The 22,305-nt window shown below is 36.6% G+C and overlaps 1 protein-coding gene across 14 annotated transcripts in view; it reads right to left on the bottom strand.

Annotated features, from left to right (window-relative positions):
- Window positions 1–22,305, bottom strand: part of LOC123547372 (zinc finger protein 287-like) — a 144,619-nt gene that overhangs the window by 61,228 nt on the left and 61,086 nt on the right. For 2 of the 14 annotated variants that reach the window (XM_053551642.1, XM_053551641.1), the window contains one exon: window positions 5,011–6,528. The exons of 8 other annotated variants lie outside the window; for them this stretch is intronic. In XM_053551642.1, coding sequence (XP_053407617.1) covers window positions 5,392–6,528 — 1,137 coding nt within the window. In that variant the 3' untranslated portion in view covers window positions 5,011–5,391. Of the gene's footprint in view, window positions 1–3,293; window positions 4,080–5,010; window positions 6,529–7,337; window positions 14,955–20,104; window positions 20,790–22,305 lie in introns of those variants that run through there. 4 more of the 14 variants (XM_053551644.1, XM_053551640.1, XM_045334409.2 and 1 more) reach the window with 4 other exon arrangements.

The raw sequence follows: 22,305 nt of genomic DNA on the forward strand, positions 1-22,305 counted from the left end.
ATGCAAAAAGTTAATGTTGCAAAGTCAACGTTGTGACGAAATAACGGACGGACAGTTGAAAACTAATATGCCTCCCTTTGGAAGCACAATAATTTTTAAAGACTTATTTCACTTTACTGTTACTATAAATAAGTTATATGGTAACTATTTAATAATTAGCAAAAAATTTCCATATGAAAACAAGTGTAGGTTTTTATATATGCAAATTTTAATCCAAGTGTTTTGTTATAACACATTGTATATTTAGTACAATATTGTTTATTATATTATTGACAGGTATCAGCTCTTTATGTTATACTGCAGTAGAGAAAATTGTGTGTATTGCAGTAGGTGACTTTGTATTGCATGGCAATACTTCATTCACTTGTTTGTTATCGGTTACGAGGCAAGGTGAACTTAGGGTGACTTGCCTAAGAGCAACACCACTGTTACCTTGACAGGACTCGAACTCGGGACCCTCCGATCATACAGAGAGCACACTACCACTGCACCACCGCGGTTGATACTGTGAAATCATTAATATTCGTGGGCGACTAATTTTCGTGGATTTTGTGGTTGAGTCAATCCACGAAATTTAATCCAAATGAACAGGCAAAATTCCCATTCACTTTATGTTTAGAAGTTGTTTGTTTGTTTTTGGGTTTAACGCCGTTTTTCAACAGTATTTCAGTCATTTAACGGCGGGCAGTTAACCTAACCAGTATTCCTGGATTCTATACCAGTACAAACCTGTTCTCCGCAAGTAGCTGCCAACTTCCCCATATGAATCAGAGGTGGAGGACTAATGATTTCAGACACAATGTCGTTTATCAAATAGTCACGGAGAACAGACGCCCCGCCCGAGGATCGAACTCGCGACCCTGAGATCCGTAGACCAACGCTCTTACCTACTGAGCTAAGCGGGCGGGCTACGTTTAGAAGTTGTAATCCACAAATTTATATCCCCATGAAACTGCTGTTTTGACCAAAACCACGAAATTTCATGCCGATGAAATTAATTGATTTCACAGTATAGGATGTTTAGCTAGTTTTTTTTAGCCGGTGCAGAAGCATTAGTATATACACTGAAGACTTCATAAAATGACTGTGTAAAAATGTTTCCAACAATATTTGCCTCCTTTTGTTGTATTGTTTGATACTTGCATAGAAAGGTAACTATGAATTTTTGTACTTTTCCAGGAATCATCATTTCGACCCTTCGCTCCAAGCCAGACGCAAACATGGAAACAGGAAAAGCAGGGAGATTACTAAGCTGGCCATGGCAAATAGAGGTGTGTGACCAGTATGCCAATTTCACACGTGTAACAAATTTAAAATCTTGCAACAAGTAAGACTAGGGGTTTCATTACCAGAATGAGCATTTCATGAATAGTACTGCATTTTGTTAGACGTATATTGAATGACTTTTCCAAGAACATTTTTGTCATCACTATTAAAGAGGTGGCATCTTTTTTTGTTCAAATGATTGGAATTCATGCAGAATTTGAATGCCAGGACAACCAATAGGAATTGTAAAAATATTAATATTACAAATCTTGTATCATATTAGTCAGGGTTGATTTTTGGATGAAGAATCATGTATCCTCTCTCTACCAAGTTTGTTCAAGTATATGTTTTACAGACCATCACTTAAAGTGGCTATGTCCACATGTTCCTGCTTCAATATCATGCCAGGTTAAAGATTAGAGCAAGCCTGAACAGTTAATTATTTAAAGACCTTTAGTGTCAGAAGCATTTATATCGAAATGTACATTATTAAAGTTTTACACAAACATACAGGTTCATTTAAATACAAAGCATTTACAGCTAGGTAGCTGAAACGTATCTCGCACCTGTAGGTGCATGTGCAAAAACTTAACATGGTACTTTTCCAATACAAGTTTTTCAAGACATCTTAACTGTTCTGGCTTGTTTTAATCTTTTATCCATATATATAAGAGAAAGATATTGACATGGTAACTTTGTTACAAAGAAACATATATTCAATACAGACAAAAACATTAATCAAACAATAATTATATTTTAATTGTTGTTTATTGATCAATGATTACTAGATGAAAAACAAACAAATTTCAGATAATCAACATAAATCATAGATGTCAGAAAATGCTGCATATTCTTTATACTTAAAAATGTACTAACAAGAAATGATAAATAGAGGCATAAAAAGGCATATCATTTATGCTTTAAAACAGAGAAAATAAATAAAATCTCAGACACAGAATGACAAGAAAAGACGAGACTGCCCGCAAAGGAATATCATGAAATTATACTGTTCTAATAATGCAAGTGAAAGATTAACAAGTTTTGATTTATTTAACACTATTTCATTTCAAATACAGACAACAAAATTTTTAATGCAGTATGGGACTTTAATGGAATAATAACAATTTCAACAATTCACAAGAACTGTTACAGGCGTAAGCGCTAAACTATTTCGATAGTGGATAGTGAAACTGGGTAATAAAAATAAAGTAAAAATCCACAGGGACATCACAGACTAATGATTGGGAAGGGGTGACCGCCGATAGGGGTGACCGTTAGGAGACATTAGACTGTAGTTATAACTAAGATGGAGAGAAAGTGCACATATTTTAAACCTTAAATTCTAAGCGAGTTCCATGTCATAAATGTGCTATATGTAAGTGAGGGAAGCGAGTTCCATGTCATAAATGTGCCAGATGTAAGTGAGGGAAGCGAGTTCCATGTCATAAATGAGCTATATGTGAGTGAGGGAAGCGAGTTCCATGTCATAAATGTGCTATATGTGAGTGAGGGAAGCGAGTTCCATGTCATAAATGTGCCATATGTGAGTGAGGGAAGCGAGTTCCATGTCATAAATGTGCCATATGTGAGTGAGGGAAGCGAGTTCCATGTCATAAATGTGCCATATGTGAGTGAGGGAAGCGAGTTCCATGTCATAAATGTGCCATATGTGAGTGAGGGAAGCGAGTTCCATGTCATAAATGTGCCGTATGTGAGTGAGGGAAGCGAGTTCCATGTCATAAATGTGCCGTATGTGAGTGACGGAAGCGAGTTCCATGTCATAAATGTGCCGTATGTAAGTGACGGAAGCGAGTTCCATGTCATAAATGTGCTATATGTAAGTGACAGAAGCGAGTTCCATGTCATAAATGTGCTACATGTAAGTGAGGGAAGCGAGTTCCATGTCATAAATGTGCTACATGTAAGTGAGGGAAGCGAGTTCCATGTCATAAAAGTGCCATATGTGAGTGAGGGAAGCGAGTTCCATGTCATAAATGTGCCATATGTGAGTGAGGGAAGCGAGTGAGTTATGTGAGTGAGGGAAGTGAGTTCCATGTCATAAATATGCAATATGAAAGTGGAAGTTGTGATCACTTGTGTAAATGTTCATCGTGGTATTTTAGACTTGATCTCCACTTAAACCTTTTACCACATTTCAGGCAGGGCAAATATGAACTCGAATGGACTGCCCTATTATGATCATTCAAACTCTGTCTACAAGAAAACACACTGGTACAATTTGGATCCTTGCATTTCAGTTTTGTCTTAAGGCCGTGCACAGACTTAACATGTTCTTTCAAACTGTTTTTGTATTGGAATGTTAAAGTACAATGAGGGCACTTTTCTTTTAGAATATCCATATGAGAAGCCATATGTCCCTTGTACGCTGCCATTTGATTGTACCCTTTTGTACATACTTCACATTTATATTTGAATGTCTTAAGGTGAATAGATTTACAATGCATCTTAAGGCCAAACCTGGAAGTGAAAATATGGCCACATGTATCACACACAAATGTATTTTTGGCAGGTTTCTCTGGATCGTGTAGTTTTAAATGCCTTTGGAAGTTGGAGTTGTTTGAAATCTCACAATCACAAATGTCACAGGTGTATTTTGTGGAATCTTTTACAGTAGAATTTTCTCCATCTGTTGCTGAGCTATGTATCTTTAAATGTCTTGTAAGGTTACTTTTCCAACTTGTTTTGTAATCACAAATTGCACATGTCAATAATGCTTTGTCCTCTAAAGTAGTGGCTTTCTTCTCCACGGAACTTTCATCTAGTACGTGCAAAATAAATGGATCATCCATTGCCTGCAAAACAGAAAAGGAATTTAAGTTTTAATTTAGCTAGACATAAGGTTGGAGTAAGCAATTTCTACACTCCTTCCAACCTTAAGAAATGCTTCTCTGAATGAAAGGATCTTTATATGGATCCCTAATAACTTTTTCTGAATGGCTGACCAGCAAAAGAAAAACAAGGAGCTGCGTTCAATAAACGCTTGATGCCCCTGGTGGCATCCTTGTCGATACAAAGCAACCTAAGTCCAAAACTAGGTCAAGTTCAAGTTCAAGGTCAAACTGAGATCAGGTGATGTCTGAAGATGAGGAATGGTAAGGGGTATTGATGCTAGACGAAACGGTCCCATTTGGTTAACCTCGTACAGACAGACGAACAGGACGAACGAACAGGACAATCACTATATGCCTCCCACATCAGTAGATGCCGGAGGCATAAAAAGTGAATGAAGTATTGCCATGCAATACAAAGTCCCCTACTGGCACCTATTTTCTATACTGCAGTATAACATGATGAACTCATAACGGTCAATGATGTATAAACAATATTGTACTAATTATACAATATGTTATAACAAAACACCTAAATTTAAATTTGCATATGAGCCTCACTATGAGAAAACCAACAGAGTGGCTTTGCAACCAGCATGGATCCAGACCAGCCTGCACATTTGCAGTCTGGTGAGGATCCATGCTTTCTGCTTTCAAATCCTATTGCAATTAGAGAAACCGTTAATGAACAGCATGGATCCTGCGCATCTGCGCAGTCTGATGAGGATCCATGCTGTCTGCTTTCAAATCCTATTGGAACTAGAGAAGCCTAAGCGAACAGCATGGATACTGACTAGACTGCGCGGATGCTCAGGCTGGTCAGGATCCATGCTGGTCGCAAAGCTACTATGTTGGTTTTCTCATGGTGCGGCTCAAACAGTCTAGCTAAAAGAACAAAGATTTTAGCTGAACAATTTAATAATTCAGTCAATCAACACAACGGAAATAAACACAACATTTAATGTTTTGAATCATATTATATACATTTAAAAATATATTATCTATTTCCTTTTCACATTAACGGCCAACACTGAAATGATAGCATTTGGTCATTTGTTCACTTTATTAGTTAGTCAATGAATCCCAAATGAATTTCCCATCCTGTAATGGATATTTCTCAGACAATTTAAACCATGATTGCAGTGCTATTGAATTAACTACATCATCATATACATTCTTGGCCAGCACTTGTTTTATCTGGTTCATTTTGCTTCAAGAGTTGCTTACAAAGAGCAGCCAAGACGAAAATAATACACCAGTCATTTTTGCTACTAACTCAGTTCATTTTCAATTTGTTTTGACTTGCCAATAAATCACACATGCTTCTGCCATCTTGTAATGGATATACTCCTGTTGTTTCAAACCAAGACTGAAGTGTTTTTGCACTGACTGCATCATCGTATGCATGTTTAGCTACAGAAATAACATCAGCACTTGTTTCAACTTGTTCATTCTGCTTTAACAGTTTATTACATTCTTTGTTATACTTTGACTTCACAGGTGCGAAAACATTTTTTCTTGTTTTCACAATAGAACATTCATGAGGTGGAATAACAAATAACACAATATGATGCTCCTTTGCCCATTCAATGAGTTCTACTGACAAATGACTTCTATGACCATCATATAACACAATAAGGGGTTCATTATCATCTGACCTTTTGGCATACTTCATAAAATGACTGCTAAAACAGTTCTTGAAACCTTTTGTGATTAACTGAGATTTTCTCATAAAAATATTATCTTCATCTGGGAGACCTGTAACCATAATGAAATATGGTGGAATTATTTGTCCAGCAGCACTTCCGGCTCCAATAACAGTCACAGTTTTACACTCTTCAACAGCTTCATCTAATTCAATATCTATTTCATCCATTATATAAATGTTATCAGGGTGGTCATCTAGATTATATTCATGATGAATCTTGTTAAGTTTCTCATAATACTTAACAATGCATTCTTTGCTTACACAAATGACCTTCTGATTTGATGGTGAGACAGGTTTAACACGATCACATTCTTGGTGACGAGAGATATATCCAACAAACCACCTTCTGCTAAATGGATTATCCGAAGCTCGTTTACCTAATGCTATTGCATAATCTGAAGCTTGGCGAATAATTTCAATTATGGTATAACCATATCCTACATGATCTAATTCAATTAAATGAGAAGTTAGTTTCCTTTCCTCTTCAACAGTTAGAATTGGACCTGGTCCGCTTCTTGTAACATCCAGGGCAACCCTGTTTTTCACTCTAGCAGTTAGTGTACCTTCTGGTACATTAAAAACCTTGGCAGCCCTCCTTACTGGAACACCGAGTTCTTTCACCATGTTGTAGGCATCCACTAAGTTAGATGTTTCATAAGCCCTCAATTTTTTCAGCTTGGTTTTACTTTTTCCTTGTCTTGCATGCTGAAATCAAAATTATAATACCTTTGTAGATAAACAATCTATTCATTTTCTTTTCATATTCATTCAGTCATGTCCTTGTGTTTAAAACTTTGCTGACTGATATAACATTAGGACTACATGTCACAGGAAAATGATTAAAATTTTGTAGTTGTATCACACATGGAGAGAGTATCATATCAATCTCCAAATTTTCTTTAATCTTCAACAAAAGCAAAACAAAATAAATGTAAAATATGTTCGGGTTTCGCTATTTCTCTCATCTTCAAGCCCAATAAGCATGATATAAAACATCTCATCCACTCATTATACAGTAACACGGTACCATTTCCCAATATCATAGTTAGATAATACTAAGACAGTCTATTTGACTCCTTGTACTGATATTTCAGTGTGTTGTTTGTTCAGGTTTAGGATCTTTTTCAACTTATCTTTAGTAATATTAATAATGGTGCCCACTTATAGCAGTAAGCAAAATGCCTCACTTTAAAGTGCTGCCTCACTGGAATATCAAACCACAATAAGTGACATGATACCCCACCCTGTCAAATTATACCAACACTGGACTGTCTAGTCCTACAACTATTAATCCTCTTAATGCTGAGTGCAAAGCAAGGGAGTTAATTGTACCACTATTTTTGTCTTTCATCTGACACGTCCAGGGAGCCAACACATGATCTTCTGCACTCAAAGCAGGTGGTCTACCATAACATTACAGAGGTGGTATCTGTTATTCAACAATATTCCTTTCAAACATACTAGGAACAAATGACATGCTAATGGATGTAGAGAACAATAACCAGGCAAGATAATTATGAACAACAAAGTTAAACTGATTTTATATTTTCAACTTTCATGTGTAAGAAATTAAAACAAATTCAAAACAAGTTGATCCAAAACAAACACAAGACCTGTATTGGTTTTGTGAGCATTTTCAGTTTCCCAAACAACCTTATTTCTACAAACATCCAGACATCGCGAAAGTTGCCAACATGGCCAGACATTCGGTCCGGCAGTGCCTGAAAGTATGCTGGACCAAACAAAATTTTGCCGGACCGAACACTAAATATGAAACGAAAAGGAATCTTGCTTCCTTTTGTCAGTATGCAGCTCTTGATATATTTTTCTTGTATCCTATCTGTTCTACAAAGCTTTGGATTCAAAAATCCCGAAAATAATTATTTTGAAAACTGTCCCAAAAATATGGACACAATAATCATCATCACCCCACCCGTGTTTAAAGTGAGAAAAAAAAAAACAAAAACAAGGAGCTGCGTTCAATAAACGCTTGATGCCCCCGGTGGCATCCTTGTCGATACAAAGCAACCTAAGTCCAATATGAGGTTAAGGTCAAACTGAGATCAGGTGATGTTTGAAGATGAGGAATGGTCACAGGTTTCATCTGTACTAGTATCAATTGATTCTTGAAAGCGGTATTAATGCTAGATGAAACGGTCCCATTTGGTTAACCAAGAGGTGGCCCATATAATGCAACCTAAGTCCAAAACGAGGTCAAGGTCAAGGTCAAACTGAAGTCAGGTGATGTCTGAAGATGAGGAATGTTCACAGGTTACATCTGCATTAGTATCAAGTCATTCTAGTAAGGGGTATTGATGCTAGACGAAACGGTCCCATTTGGTTAACCTCGTACGGACGGACGGACAGGACGGTCACTATATGCCTCCCGCATCAGTAGATGCCGGGGGCATAAAAACATTAACAATTATCGGTAATTATTCAGTTGATAAACTAAGTAATTGGCCATGTTTTCATCATCAATTAACACCCCCTCAAGGAGCTAAAAGAAGTGTGTCAGTATATCATGGCATCTGAAGTGGAGATCTGAAAAGCGGTATAGTTGCCCGAGATTGTCATGGCATTACATCATGTTTTCGCGCCATGTGACACATCACTGTCTGATCGTACCGCCTCAGTTCTTTAAAAAAAAGTTTCTTCTTCAATTTCTTACAAGCGAATGTGCAATATCCCGTATAAACTGACTGGTAAATGTGTCAAGTGATAGTGGATTCGTACCTCTGTGACCTATTTGCCCTCCAGGAATTTACATTATTGTTTGAGAAGAATATATGAATATATTACATAGTGTAGTGTCAAAAAAAACATGTACAAAGATTCATTTAAAACTTATTAAAAACCACAACAACATCATATTGCTTTATTTTAAAACCACATTTCTACTTACGTTCATGAGGTCACTTAACCTATTCTGCCGCACTAACAGAAATCTGTTTGCCAAAAATCGTTTTACTCCATGTATTTAAATTTCTGTCGCTCTTTTATTATTTAAGATTTTTCAATTCTGTTATTTGCACTTTCTGGTCAAAAGTCTGAAATTTATGACCATAGGGGATGTATCCTTTATTTACTTTTAGAAATAAATAAATAATTAAGATCGCGCTGTTTGAAATTTTACAAATAATTATATGAAAATTCAATCGTTTTTATAGAATTTTGCCTAAATTTCTGTCGATATCTTATTAAAATCGTTACAGAATTCAAACTGTACTACTTCTCAAGCGGTGTGATGTTAATTTATTAAAAATGAATGCACTACACGCATTTTTTGTGTACGTGTCGATAAACAAAAGTAACGGTGATGTAATTTAGACATTATGATAGGTCGAATGTGCTCATGGAATGGAAAATTACCAGCATGACGTTTTGATATCTTTACGATTCTCGGGTAAATTTCAGTCAATCCAGGTAATTTTTTGGGATGTAATTTCTGAATTTGGTAAAGTTACGACGTAAAAACCACTCGCTCGATCAGTTGAGTATACAGCGAGGTCCACTCTTCTTATCCAGACTTTAACTCGCCAATGCAAGAGGGCAAATGGAATTTTACACCCCTGTGGTAGTCCAAGTATTTGTACTCCAGAGCTGAAGATCATTATATTTTTTTGACTTGTCGATATCTGCCTCTAGGTAGACAAGATAAAATATCAAAATGTAAATCGGTCTACCCAAGGTCTCATTATTTAGACTAACCCATGTGGCTAAATGCCGAACTGTCGGACTGGCCTTGACTCGGAAAACAGCGCTCCGCGTCAAAATCTTCCGGTCTTGTCCGTCGGACAGACGAATTTCACGATGTCTGAACATCTTATGTGTAACATACACTAAAGGTTTCCTTTGCAACAAATACCAAACACCTTCTGGATGGGAACAAATTATAAAACAACTTGTTCCTCCAAAGATTTTTATCTTTTCTTCAAGACTTCTAACAGCCATGATGTAAAGATCACAAGGAAATTAAGGCCTATGCTATTTTGACGAAACAAAATTCCTATGTAAAACTGAGATTGTTGTAACAACGCGAGAAATGCACTGGGATCAAAAAGAAACTAATAATAATACAAAAATGTAGCTCCGAATAAATTACAAAGTATCAATGACACTCAAAAACATGTCCCAACAGTGCACTAGAAGAAAATGCATAGAAATTTTCGGGGTAAATATTTAGTACCATAAGTCTCTCGTCTATATACAATATATATATTCTTCAATCAAGGATATCTCAGTGTAAATGAGCTGAGCGTTAGTTTTCTAAGAAAATGTTGTTAAACTGTGTTACACGAATCACACGTGCACCGCTTTTTTACAAAAATATGTTTTCTTCAGTGAACGAAATAAAAGGAGTATTTTACCTTAGATTTCTATACTGTAGAGTACGATTGACTTTCTAATCTAAATAAAGCATCACTTTTTCATAACATCCCACTGTCCGATCTTTCTGACCACTTTCAACAATCACCCACAATTACAAAATAAAACCAACGTGTCATCAAAATTATCACTTTACACGGCTTCATGGACATCACGGCCCACTAACATTGAATTTGTAATCATGCGCCAACCAAACAAATGATGAAAGATCGCGATTTTTTCAAAGATATGTTTTATTTCCTGTAATTTTCTGATATCCTAACCTTTAAACAACCGGATTGTTTGCACAGAAATAACGAAAGATTTATACAATATAGCTTTTAGTTTAAATTTTGGACCTATCTTTTTCAAGCCCAACAACAGACATGTATATGTCACAAACATGGCCTGTCCTCGAAATCAGTGTCAAAGGTTACTAGAACATAAATACAATAATTAAACAACCGCTTACTATGTTCCTGTAAGTCCTGTAAGATGAAACGGCTCGTGTTTATACATTCATATGTATTCTGTATCGGGAACATTGACAATCACAAGTCGATCCTTACCACGAACATGAAAACATTTACTTTTATGCCTTTGTTTACATTTCAAACATGACGATTAACATATACTTTCAAGAACGTAAATTTCAAGCTTTCCGACCCACATGGTGTGTAAACTTTTGTAATCAAAAGTATGGTGTATTCGGCAAACAATTTGTCATTTCCGACATGGTAAATGTCATTGAGAGTATCAGTTATGTTCACGAAATTTAATTGAATATTTATGTTTTATACTTGCAAAAGAAAAACTTGATGGTCATGGTTGCTGGCTTCGAATTCCTCGCCCATCACCGAAGTGGGATCAAAAACTCACTTCAGGTGTAAAACAAACATATTCCTAATGTATAAAAGGTAAAGGTAAATATATATGTATATGTGTGTGTACTCGTGGAATTAAATGTTAAGTGTAAAAAGTATATATTCACAGTGCAAATCATCCATGCTAAATAATACATACGATGCGTTTGCTTTCTCACTGTCTAACATGTCCAAAATGATCTATTCGATTTTTATCATAGTGTTCTAGTTTATTTTTTCACCTTAAATTAAACCAATCGTGTTCAATATAATTTAAATTTTAAACTTAAACTTTGAAGTTTAGTAGGTTGTAGCATTCTCTAGGTCAAGGGTATTTTTATTACCTTCTATAGTCAGTCATTATCTATTGTAAAAAAAAAATCTTTTTTTTAACCAAAGTGGAAAATTTCAGGTACTTGAAAATGCAGCTTTCTAAAAAGTCAGTTAGAATTCTCGGTCATTTGTCAGACATACCTTGTAAATAAATAATATTATTACAAAATTAATACTGCTATTTCTTTTGTTGCACTTTGCGGACTTATGATAAAGTTATATATATATTTATCTGAGCAGTAGACTCCCTGTAAATGAGCACTACGTAAGCGCTCAGGTCCTTCTCACACACCATACCTATAGTTCGGACTTCTTTCATGTTTAAAAGTATGTGCACAAAAATGACAAATTTTGCCAACACCTGGTAAATTGTAATGTGTTTTTTAGAAAAGTAATAAACAGAAACAGAAAAATAGCTCTCAGCTCATTTACACGGGTAGTTTAGCTTTATTATGTATGTTATAGTTTTTCGCAGTTATGCAGAATGACAGGGCTCCGGAAATTTTGATAACTCAATCAGTCCGAAACGAAAATCCTGACATCGGCGCTACCCCACCCACCGCATTCCCAATATTACATATTTTGTAAAACGTGATAGAGTAAAGAAATAAGCATGTCATGCATTAAAACTGAGTTACCGGTCACCGCGTGTTTCCATATAATGAAGACAGTTATTCAGTGTTATGTGTGATCGTTACTTATTTAAATTTCGTTTTTTTTCCGAGAAAATACTTGTAAGGATAAAATTACCGAGGCATTGACACCGTGTGCGTAACTAGTCTTAAAGCCAACGCACTTGACCGGTAACGTATACACGGCAGATACTTTGTGATGTTTCCTCATTCTTTGACGGAATTCTATAAAATACAATGCATCAAAGTGAATTACACGACACATATTCTCTGCTAAAACAGCCTCAGTATTTTAAGAATACTCTGCCGCGGACCGAATGTGTACGTTAAATGAACGCTGAGATCGAATGTCCTGCATATATAGTACCAAAAGGTCACGCGTGTTGGCCACGGATATTTCATTTCACTTATGTTGTACTTCAATAAGCAACTACATTTTATAAAGTTATATGTTCTCTTCTGATGTAAACAAAATTTCATTTTGAAACGTTTTTTAAAAGACCGATTTGATAAACAGCGCCACTCCGGTTTGCTTTATCATTCGTGTTTGCCAGTCCATTTTTTTTTCTTTTTCTTTTTGCACAGTCAGGTTGCAAAGACGATTTTCTGCACTTGGGTCAACTTGAGCCCCAACAAATGAATCTTGAAATTTTTTCAAATCAAGTAACTACAAAAAATATATTTTGATCGGTTTTCCGTGTGATGTATCATTAAATCAAAGACCTATAATGTACAATTAACCTTTTGAAATAAACCATCCGTTGGATTCTAAATAAAAGAAGTGGATCCCCGTCGAAATGATTTGGATCCAGTCAGACATATTTGGAAACCAGTCAAAAATGTTTAATACATTGCAGTCGGCTGTCTGCAAACATTAAAGGATGTGCTGCGCGAGCACTGATTGTGTCACGTGCTAATTACGGACCGATTATCAAAGTGACAATCAGACCGTTTGACACGTTTATTGATTATCTGAGGGTGCAACCAACAATTTCCTGCTTGGCAGTAGATGGTGTATTGAGATATCAGACGAAAATTTATACTTTTCTCCATTTTTACGGGACTGATTTTTTTTCGTTTTTTTCACTTCATGAATCGGTTTGAAAAGTTGAAAAGTAAAAAATCGGTCCAAAACCGACAAATTTCCGAAGCCCTGACCATGACATAGAATACGTACCCCGAAAATTGTGACACGAGCATACTGATAACTTTTCCCACTTTACTTTTTTAATTAAAGTAAGAGTTCAGCACTTCATGGTTTTGATGTATTGTCACATTGGAATAACGTTTGTTTTACAGTAACTTCGAAATTCCTCAGAAATTATATCATGTACCCCACCCACCTAATTCATAATTTCAAAATAGCATAGGCCTAAACTTCAGAAACTCACCTCAAGATATGTCAACGTATTTGCAACTAAGAAACACATTTTGTATGACGAGTAATCAAAAATGAGAAGTAAAACCTATAATAGGAGTGATTAAAGGCAGTATTCAGAGAAAATGTAAAACGTATATAACAGCTAAATCCTATTATTCACCAGATGAAATAGAGATGAAAGACAAGGTTTCAGCTGCACTTGAATTATTTAATTCAGGAATTCAGGACTTTTATACTCTACAAACTGTTCAATGTTTTCAAAATGTTGAAAAATAAACTTCTGTCATTAATCTGGCAGGGGCTCTTTAATGGATACTCCTTTTAGCCATAAAACTGGAAGTCAGTCTCTTTAATGGTCACTCTTTTCAAGTTGTGTTTTGCACACATCATTTTCAGTATTAAACTGCTCCTTTCTCATTAACAGCCAACTGAAGGTCATTTTAACTACTACTTTAAGCTTAATTTGTCTTGACTTGTCAATAAACCACACATGCTTTCTCCATCTTGTAATGGATATATCCCAGTTGTTTCAAACCATGACTGCAGAGCTGTTGCATTGACTACATCATCATATACATGTTTAGCTACAGAAATAACATCAACACTTGCTTCAACTTGTTTGTTTCGCTTTAACAGTTTATTATACTCCTTGTTGTACTGCGACTTTAGTGGTTCAAAAACACCTTCATTTCTTGTTTTCACAATACAACATTCATGAGGTGGGACAACCAATAACACAATATGATTGTCTTTTGCCCATTCTATGAGGTCTAATGACAAATGGCTTTTATGGCCATCATATAACAAAACGATTGGTTCAGTTTCATCCCCCCTTTTAACATTCTTCATGAAATGGCTGCTAAGGTAGTTCTTAAAACCTTTTGTGATCAGCTGAGATTTTCTCATAAAGATACTATCTTCATCTTGTAGACCTGTAACGATGATGAAATATGGTGGAATTACCTGTCCAGTAGCACTTCCCGCCCCAATAACAGTCACTGTTTTGCACTCCTCAACAGTTTCATCCATTTCAATATCAATTTCATCCAGCAGATAAATATTATCAGGTTTGTTTTCTAGATTATACTCATGAATAACCTTGTCGAGTCTCTCATAATATTTGACAATGCATTCTTCTTCCACACAAGTGAGCTTCTGATTTGACCGGCTAGTTATAAAGCGATCACATTCATGTTGTCGCTTACGGTATAGCTTATACCATTTTGTACTAAATGGATTATCTGCCTCACGTTTACCTAACACAACAGCATAATCAGAAGCCTGTCTACTGATCTCAACCTGTGTATATACATAACCGATCTCAGCTAATTGCATCAAGTGAACAGTGAACTTCGCTTCTTCATCTGCGCTGAGGAGTGGACTTGTTCCATTTTTAGTGACATCGATAGAAACTCTGTTCTCAACCCTGTCTCTAAGTGTAGAACGTGGTACATCAAAAATCTTGGCAGCCTTGTTTACAGAAACTCCAAGCTCTTTCACCATATTATAGGCTTCTCGTAGGTTTGTCATCTTATACTGTCTCCGTTTTTTGCCCTGAAATCAAACGTATGCAACATTAACATTGTGACCAGACCATTCTAAAAACAAGAGGACCATGATGGTCCTGAATCGCTCACCTATCTCCACATGACCCAGTGTTCAACTGAGTATGACATCGTTATTTCTATTATTTGACATAGTGACCTAGTTTTTGAGCACATGTGACTTTGATATCATCAAGATAAAAAATTCTGACCAATTTTCATGAAGATCCATTGAAAAATATGGCCTCTAGAGAGGTCACGAGGTTTTTCTATTATTTGACCTAATGACCTAGTTTTTGAAGGCACGTGACCCACTTTTAAACTTGACCTAGATATCATCAAAGTGAACATTCTCACCAATTTTCATGAAGATCTCGTGAAAAATATGGCCTCTAGAGAGGTCACAAGGTTTTCTACTTTTCGACCTACTGACCTAGTTTTTGACCGCACATGACCCAGTTACGAACCTGACCTAGATATTCATCAGCGAACATTCTCACCAATTTTCTGAAGATCCATTGAGAAATATGGCCTCTAGAGAGGGCACAAGTTTTTTTCTATTTTAGACCTACTGACCCAGTTTTTGACCCCACGTGACCCAGTTTGAATCTGACTTAGATATCATCAAGATGAACATCTGACCAATATTCATGAAGATCTCATGAAAAATATGGCCTCTAGAGAGGTCACAAGGTTTTTCTTATTTTTAGATCTACTGACCTAGTTTTAACCCCACGTGACCTAGTTTTCGAACTTGACCTAGATATCTTCAAGGTAAACATTCTGACCAATTTTCATGAAGATCCATTGAAAAATATCGCCTCTAGAGAGGTCACAAGGTTTTCCTATTTTTAGACCTACTGACCTAGTTTTTGACCGCACATGACCCAGTTTCGAACTCGACCTAGATATCATCAAGGTGAACATTCTGACCAATTTTCATGAAGATCCATTGAGAAATATGGCCACTAGAGAGGTCACAAGGTTTTTCTATTTTTAGAGCTACTGACCTAGTTTTTGACCCCACATGACCCAGTTTCGAACTTGACCTAGATATCATCAAGGTGAACATTCTGACCAATATTCATGAAGATCTCATGAAAAATATGGCCTCTAGAGAAGTCAAAAGGTTTTTCTATTTTTAGATCTACTGACCTATTTTTTAACCCCACGTGACCCACTTTCGAACTTGACCTAGATATCATCAAGATGAACATTCTGACCAATTTTCATGAAGATGCATTGAGAAATATGGCCTTTAGAGAGGTCACAAGGTTTTTCTATTTTTAGACCTAATGACCTAGTTTTTGATGGTACGTGACCCAGTTTCGAACTTGACCTAGATATCATCAAGATAAACATTCTGACCAATATTCATGAAGATCTCATGAAAAATACGGCCTCTAGAGAGGTCACAAGGTTTTTCTATTTTTAGACCTACTGACCTAGTTTTTGACCCCACGTGACCCAGTTTCGAACTTGACCTAGATATCATCAAGGTGAACATTCTGACCAATTTTCATGAAGATCTTGTGAAATATATGGCCTCTAGAGAGGTCACAAGGTTTTTCTATTTTTAGATCTACTGACCTAGTTTTTGATGGCACGTGACCCAGTTTCGAACTTGACCTAGATATCATCAAGATGAACATTCTGACCAATTTTCATAAAGATCCCATGAAAAATGTGACCTCTAGAGTGGTCACAAGCAAAAGTTTACGGACGCACGGACGCACGGACGCACTGACGGACGACGGACGACGGACACCGCGCGATCACAAAAGCTCACCTTGTCACTTTGTGACAGGTGAGCTAAAAACTCTAGCAACAGTGTTTTCTTTCTAGCATACAACTTGTGTTCTAGTAATGGAGCTATGTCCCAGGACTCTTGACATGCCAACATTTTGTACTACTTCTGCTTGGTTGGTTAAGTTTCAGTCCATGCAGACACTGAAGGTAATACTTTTTATATAACTTCACTAAATCCTTTTGTATCATTGTTTGATATCTATAGAGTAACACATTTCATAAATCTGTGACTTATCTGTCCCCTTTATGTATGCAGAGTATTTCATGCAGGTCTCGTGACCAGTAGCAATTACAATACAAACAAATACAAAATTGAACACTTGAACAAACAGATTTACAAGTAAAGCATCATATTTTACCATCATTCATTCATAACAACTGATCAATACAAAATCAAGTACATGTTCAAGGGCTTTTCAAGAGTAGTTTATCTTTAAAAGGACTTTTTTTTAAAATCACATCATTCAAAAGGGTACCAGGTACACAACAAGAGCTGTCACTAATGGTGACAAATGCCCCCGCAGCACCTTGACCTTTGACCTGGTGACCCCAAAGTCAATAGGGGTCCTGTACTCAATAAGTACTATCAGCATGTGAAGTTTGAAGTCCTGGGTGCAGTGGTTCGCGAGTAAAGTGCCTTCATGCAAAAAGTTAATGTTGAGACGAACGAACGAACAAACGAACAACGGATGGACAGTTGAAAACTAATATGCCTCCCTTTGGGGGCATAATAAAGACATGAACAGATCAGTTTTCTTTTATTTTTTTATTGCTAGGTTAAATGTCACAAAGAACATAGTTATTAGTTATATGGCAACTTCGTTACTTTTTAGGACAAAGGAAGGCCTCAGGTGCCTTTTCCTGCATTATTTCAGGCTCAGGTGTGCACTTGTGTAAAACCACCAGCTCTTCCTCACATAAAAGCATTCTATACCTACATCAGGGTTTCGAACCCACAGCAGTGATACAAATAAATGACTGTACATAATATACTCTTATTTTGACAGATACTGGAAATTTTTTCCATGTGGAACCATTCATCAAAAAAAAAAAGCAGACAAGCTAATAAAATGAACTTTCATTTTTCTTCTCTTACATGTATATTACAGTATAAATTTTTAAATCCTAATTTGATATACACTGGAAGCTTGATTCACATGTGACAATTTGTGTCAAATACTTTTCCCCTTACAAGAAAATAACTATACCACTCTTATTATTATTATACCAGATTTATATAGCGCCCTTTTCATGATAAACACGTTCAAAGGCACTTTACATATAGCAAACGCAGCCAAACAGGGCGCGAAATTCATCTTCTACTAGTACAGACACAGAGCAATCTGACCAGAGGGACAGAGTGAGATAAAGCCCCCAGAAGTTGAGAACAGACAGAGAGAACAGAGAGAGATACAGGCCTTTCCAGCTAACTTAGCCTAGCTCTTTGCTAATAGACAGTCTGGTTCTTTAACGTGTATAGCATCGATACACGCAAAGCCGTCTTTCCTGGGAAGAACCAGTACAGGCCTCTTAAGTCAGGAAACACTCAAGAGCATCTCAGAAATTTCCAGTTCCTGGACCGGGATTCGAACCCCGGACCTCTGGATTGGCAGTGAAGCGTGTTACCACTAGACCACCGGCCCACTCTTATCTATCTTGCGTTTTCCATGTGGAACTTTTTGTGTCAGAAATTTTTTTCTCTTACAGGGGAATGACTTTAGAAATATTCCAACTGATATCTTGATGCATATTGGAAGCTTTTTCCATGTGGAATAATATAAATTAAATAGTAAATGTTTGTAACACTCTTAACAGGGGAAGTTTTTCCCATGTAGAACCTTTATCTAGTAAAACCACAACCACTTGTGTCAAACACTCCTATTTTGATACATATGAGAAGCTTTTTTCTTCCATGTGGACCTATTTGTGTCAAACATTTTTCCTCTTACAGGTAAATGACTGTATTCCAACTGGTAACTTGATACCCACTGGAAGCTTTTTCTGTGTGGAATCATTAGAAAATGTCTGTACAAGCACACCTAATTTGATAAACAGTGGAAGCTTTTACCAGGTGGAACAATTGTCAAAAACTGTTTATCTTACAAGTAAATAATTGTACATAATCATTATGATACATACTGAAAATGTTTTTGTTCTGGAACCATTTTACTCCACAACAATTAATAAATGACTGTAGAAACACTCCTAGATGCTGTTAAAAACATGGAAGCTCTTTCCATATGGAATCAATCTTGTGTCCAACATTTTGTTCTCTTACAAGTAAATGACTGAACAAAAACTCTTTCAGTACATTCTGGAAGCTTTTTAACATGTAGAATCATTAGTAAATGACTGCACAAATACTCCTACACAGTACTCCTAGTTTTATACATATTGGAAACTTGTTCCATGTGGAACCATTAATAAAAGACTGTACAAATATTCCTAAATTGATACACACTGGAAGCTTGTTCCATGTGGAACCATTTGTAAATGACTGTACAAATACTCCTCGTTTGATACACACTGGAAGCATTGTTCCATGTGGAACCATTTGTAAATGACTGTACAAATACTCCTGGTTTGATACACACTGGAAGCATATTCCATGTGGAACCATTTGTAAATGACTGTACAAATACTCCTCGTTTGATACACACTGGAAGCTTGTTCCATGTGGAACCATGAGTAAATGACTGTACAAATACTCCTCGTTTGATACACACTGGAAGCTTGTTCCATGTGGAACCATTTGTATATGACTGTACAAATACTCCTCGTTTGATACACACTGGAAGCATGTTCCATGTGGAACCGTTTGTAAATGACTGTACAAATACTCCTCGTTTGATACACACTGGAAGCTTGTTCCATGTGGAACCAATTGTATATGACTGTACAAATACTCCTCGTTTGATACACACTGGAAGCTTGTTCCATGTGGAACCATGAGTAAATGACTGTACGAATACTTCTCGTTTGATACACACTGGAAGCATGTTCCATGTGGAACCATTTGTATATGACTGTACAAATACTCCTCGTTAGATGCACACTGGAAGCTTGTTCCATGTGGAACCATGAGTAAATGACTGTATGAATACTCCTTATTTGATACAAACTGGAAGCTTGTTCCATGTGGAACCATTAGTAAACGACTGTACAAATACTCCTTGTTTGATACACACTGGAAGCATGTTCCATGTGGAACAAAATACCTCAATACTTTTTTCTAAAAGAAGTAAATGACTGTATAAGTACTACCGGTAATTCTGATACAGGCTAGACTCTGTTCTATGCTATGAAACTTTTTTGTCTTTATTTTTTTCTGCAAACTAGGACATTTTTGTAAAAAAACTATTTTGATACACATTTGGAGTGAAAACATACAAGGTTATTTCCAGCAACATTTTAAGTGGAATTCCAAGCAGTGTTTCCATTTGAAACATTTCCCACATAAATTGCATGCAAATCTAGGCTCAGAATGTATTATTTTATGTTGCCGAAGCAGCCTGGCTAATCTAAATTCTTTGCCGCAAGTAGAACATTTAAATGTCTTCACAACTGATGTATGAGTCTGGCTACACCTCTTCCTGTGCCGTTCCAGGCTGGACTTGTAGAAGAATGCCCTGTTACACATATAACACTTGAAAGGTTTCTCTTGTTTCGACAGTTTATGATGATTGGCCAAATGAGCCTGCAGAACAACCTTGCTAGAGCATGGCTTCTCACAAACATTGCATTTAAACTGGGGGATTACAGTATGCTTTGCCTCTTCGTGTCTTTTTAAAATCTGAGAACTTGCATAGGTCTTCCCACAATACTGACACACGTTTTCAGAGCTATGGTTTTTGACATGTCGCTGTAGATAGTACTTATCCCCAAATGACTTTCCGCATATTTCGCAAGTGTAGACATCGGGACTGTGTTTCAATAGGTGTCTCTTCAGGGAACGGTCACTTTTGAACCTCGATCCACAGATTCCACATTCAAACAACTTATCTTGGCTGGAGGAATCTAATCCTTCCATTTTCAACTGAAAAAAGGGAAAGAAATATATCATTTCAGTTGCTGGTTAGTTTATACTAACTTCTTGTAGGCCGATTGTGAAACGAGCTTTATAGCTTTTATCAATCTCTCTCGTCATCTATTGCCTTTATAGTCATTAGATGTATGAGAAAGAAGCCAGATTCTGTTTTAGTGCTAAGCTCCAAGCAAGGAAGCTACCGGTATTATTTTTCATGTCTTTTGCAAGACATAGACATTGAATCCATCTCTCACGATCGCAAGACATTTGTTCCACTAACATCCTAGTGGGGATTGTTACTGTTAATCATCTCAATTCCTATATATGAGCCGTGCCATGGGAAAACCAACATAGTGGGTTTGCGACCAGCATGGATCCAGACCAGCCTGCGCATCCGCGCAGTCTGGTCAGGCTCCATGCTGTTCGCTTTTAAAGCCTATTGGAATTGGAGAAACTGTTAGCGAACAGCATGGATCCTGACCAGACTGCGCGGATGCGCAGGCTGGTCTGGATCCATGCTGGTCGCACACCCACTATGTTGGTTTTCCCATGGCACGGCTCATATATGTTTTAATTGATAATAGATTTATTACAGTTAGAGCAAAAACTTTTTTACACATGCCCCTTTTTAATGACCATTCATGTTGGTTGTGGAACCAGTACAACAAATGCAAAAGAATTGGGTACATTTTCATCAAGCATTTGCTTCTGCTAAAACCTACATAGGACCTCCTGCTAAATATCAGTCTCTGATCAAACCAAGAAATAAAGAAAACAATTTTAACTCTCTCAGTGTAGGTGTCTCAAGCCTTAGGATAAATTGCATTCTTATTCCAAGCAAGCGCATCTTGTCTATTTACAGCAGGGTACCAAACTCTCCTGTCCCATTATTAGCAATGTGTTGAAACAAACCAGAGCAAAAAAACATACTGTCCACATAAACTATATGTGCATTTCTAAAACCACTTTTTCTCTTTCCTGCAGAACAACCCAGTTGTATGGTCATATACCCATTGCAAGCATCAACCAAACTTCTAAGCTTTCAGATGCCATTTAGTGTGCCTTAAGCAGGTGTATACTGCATTATTAAGGTTCTTTCCTTCAGAAAATCCTGATTCCATGCACTGAAACTTCCTGAACAGGATTACAATACCACAATAATACCAAAGCATCTATCAGCAATCAACCAATAAAACCTTTATCATACTGAGGATGATCCCTAAAAAGTAACAGCATATTTGAAACAATTGTCCCTTAGGACATCATATCTCTTTGCCCCTTTTGTAGTCCTGTTTGGTGCCATATAACCTATACTGTGTTTGTGCGCCGTAAAACCCAAATAAAGAAATAAATAAATAAATTCATAAATAAATTCATATAAAGGCGGTGGTCCAAAGACAAGATTCATAAACGACTATCTCACATATTTTAGGTGAAAAATAATTTCTCTCAGTCAAAAATCTATAAATTTATGTCAGTACTCCAACAGTGACTAGTGGTACAAACTTACTGACATAAGATTTTG

Source organism: Mercenaria mercenaria, chromosome 9, assembly GCF_021730395.1.
Source record: "Mercenaria mercenaria strain notata chromosome 9, MADL_Memer_1, whole genome shotgun sequence".
NCBI lineage: Eukaryota > Metazoa > Mollusca > Bivalvia > Venerida > Veneridae > Mercenaria > Mercenaria mercenaria.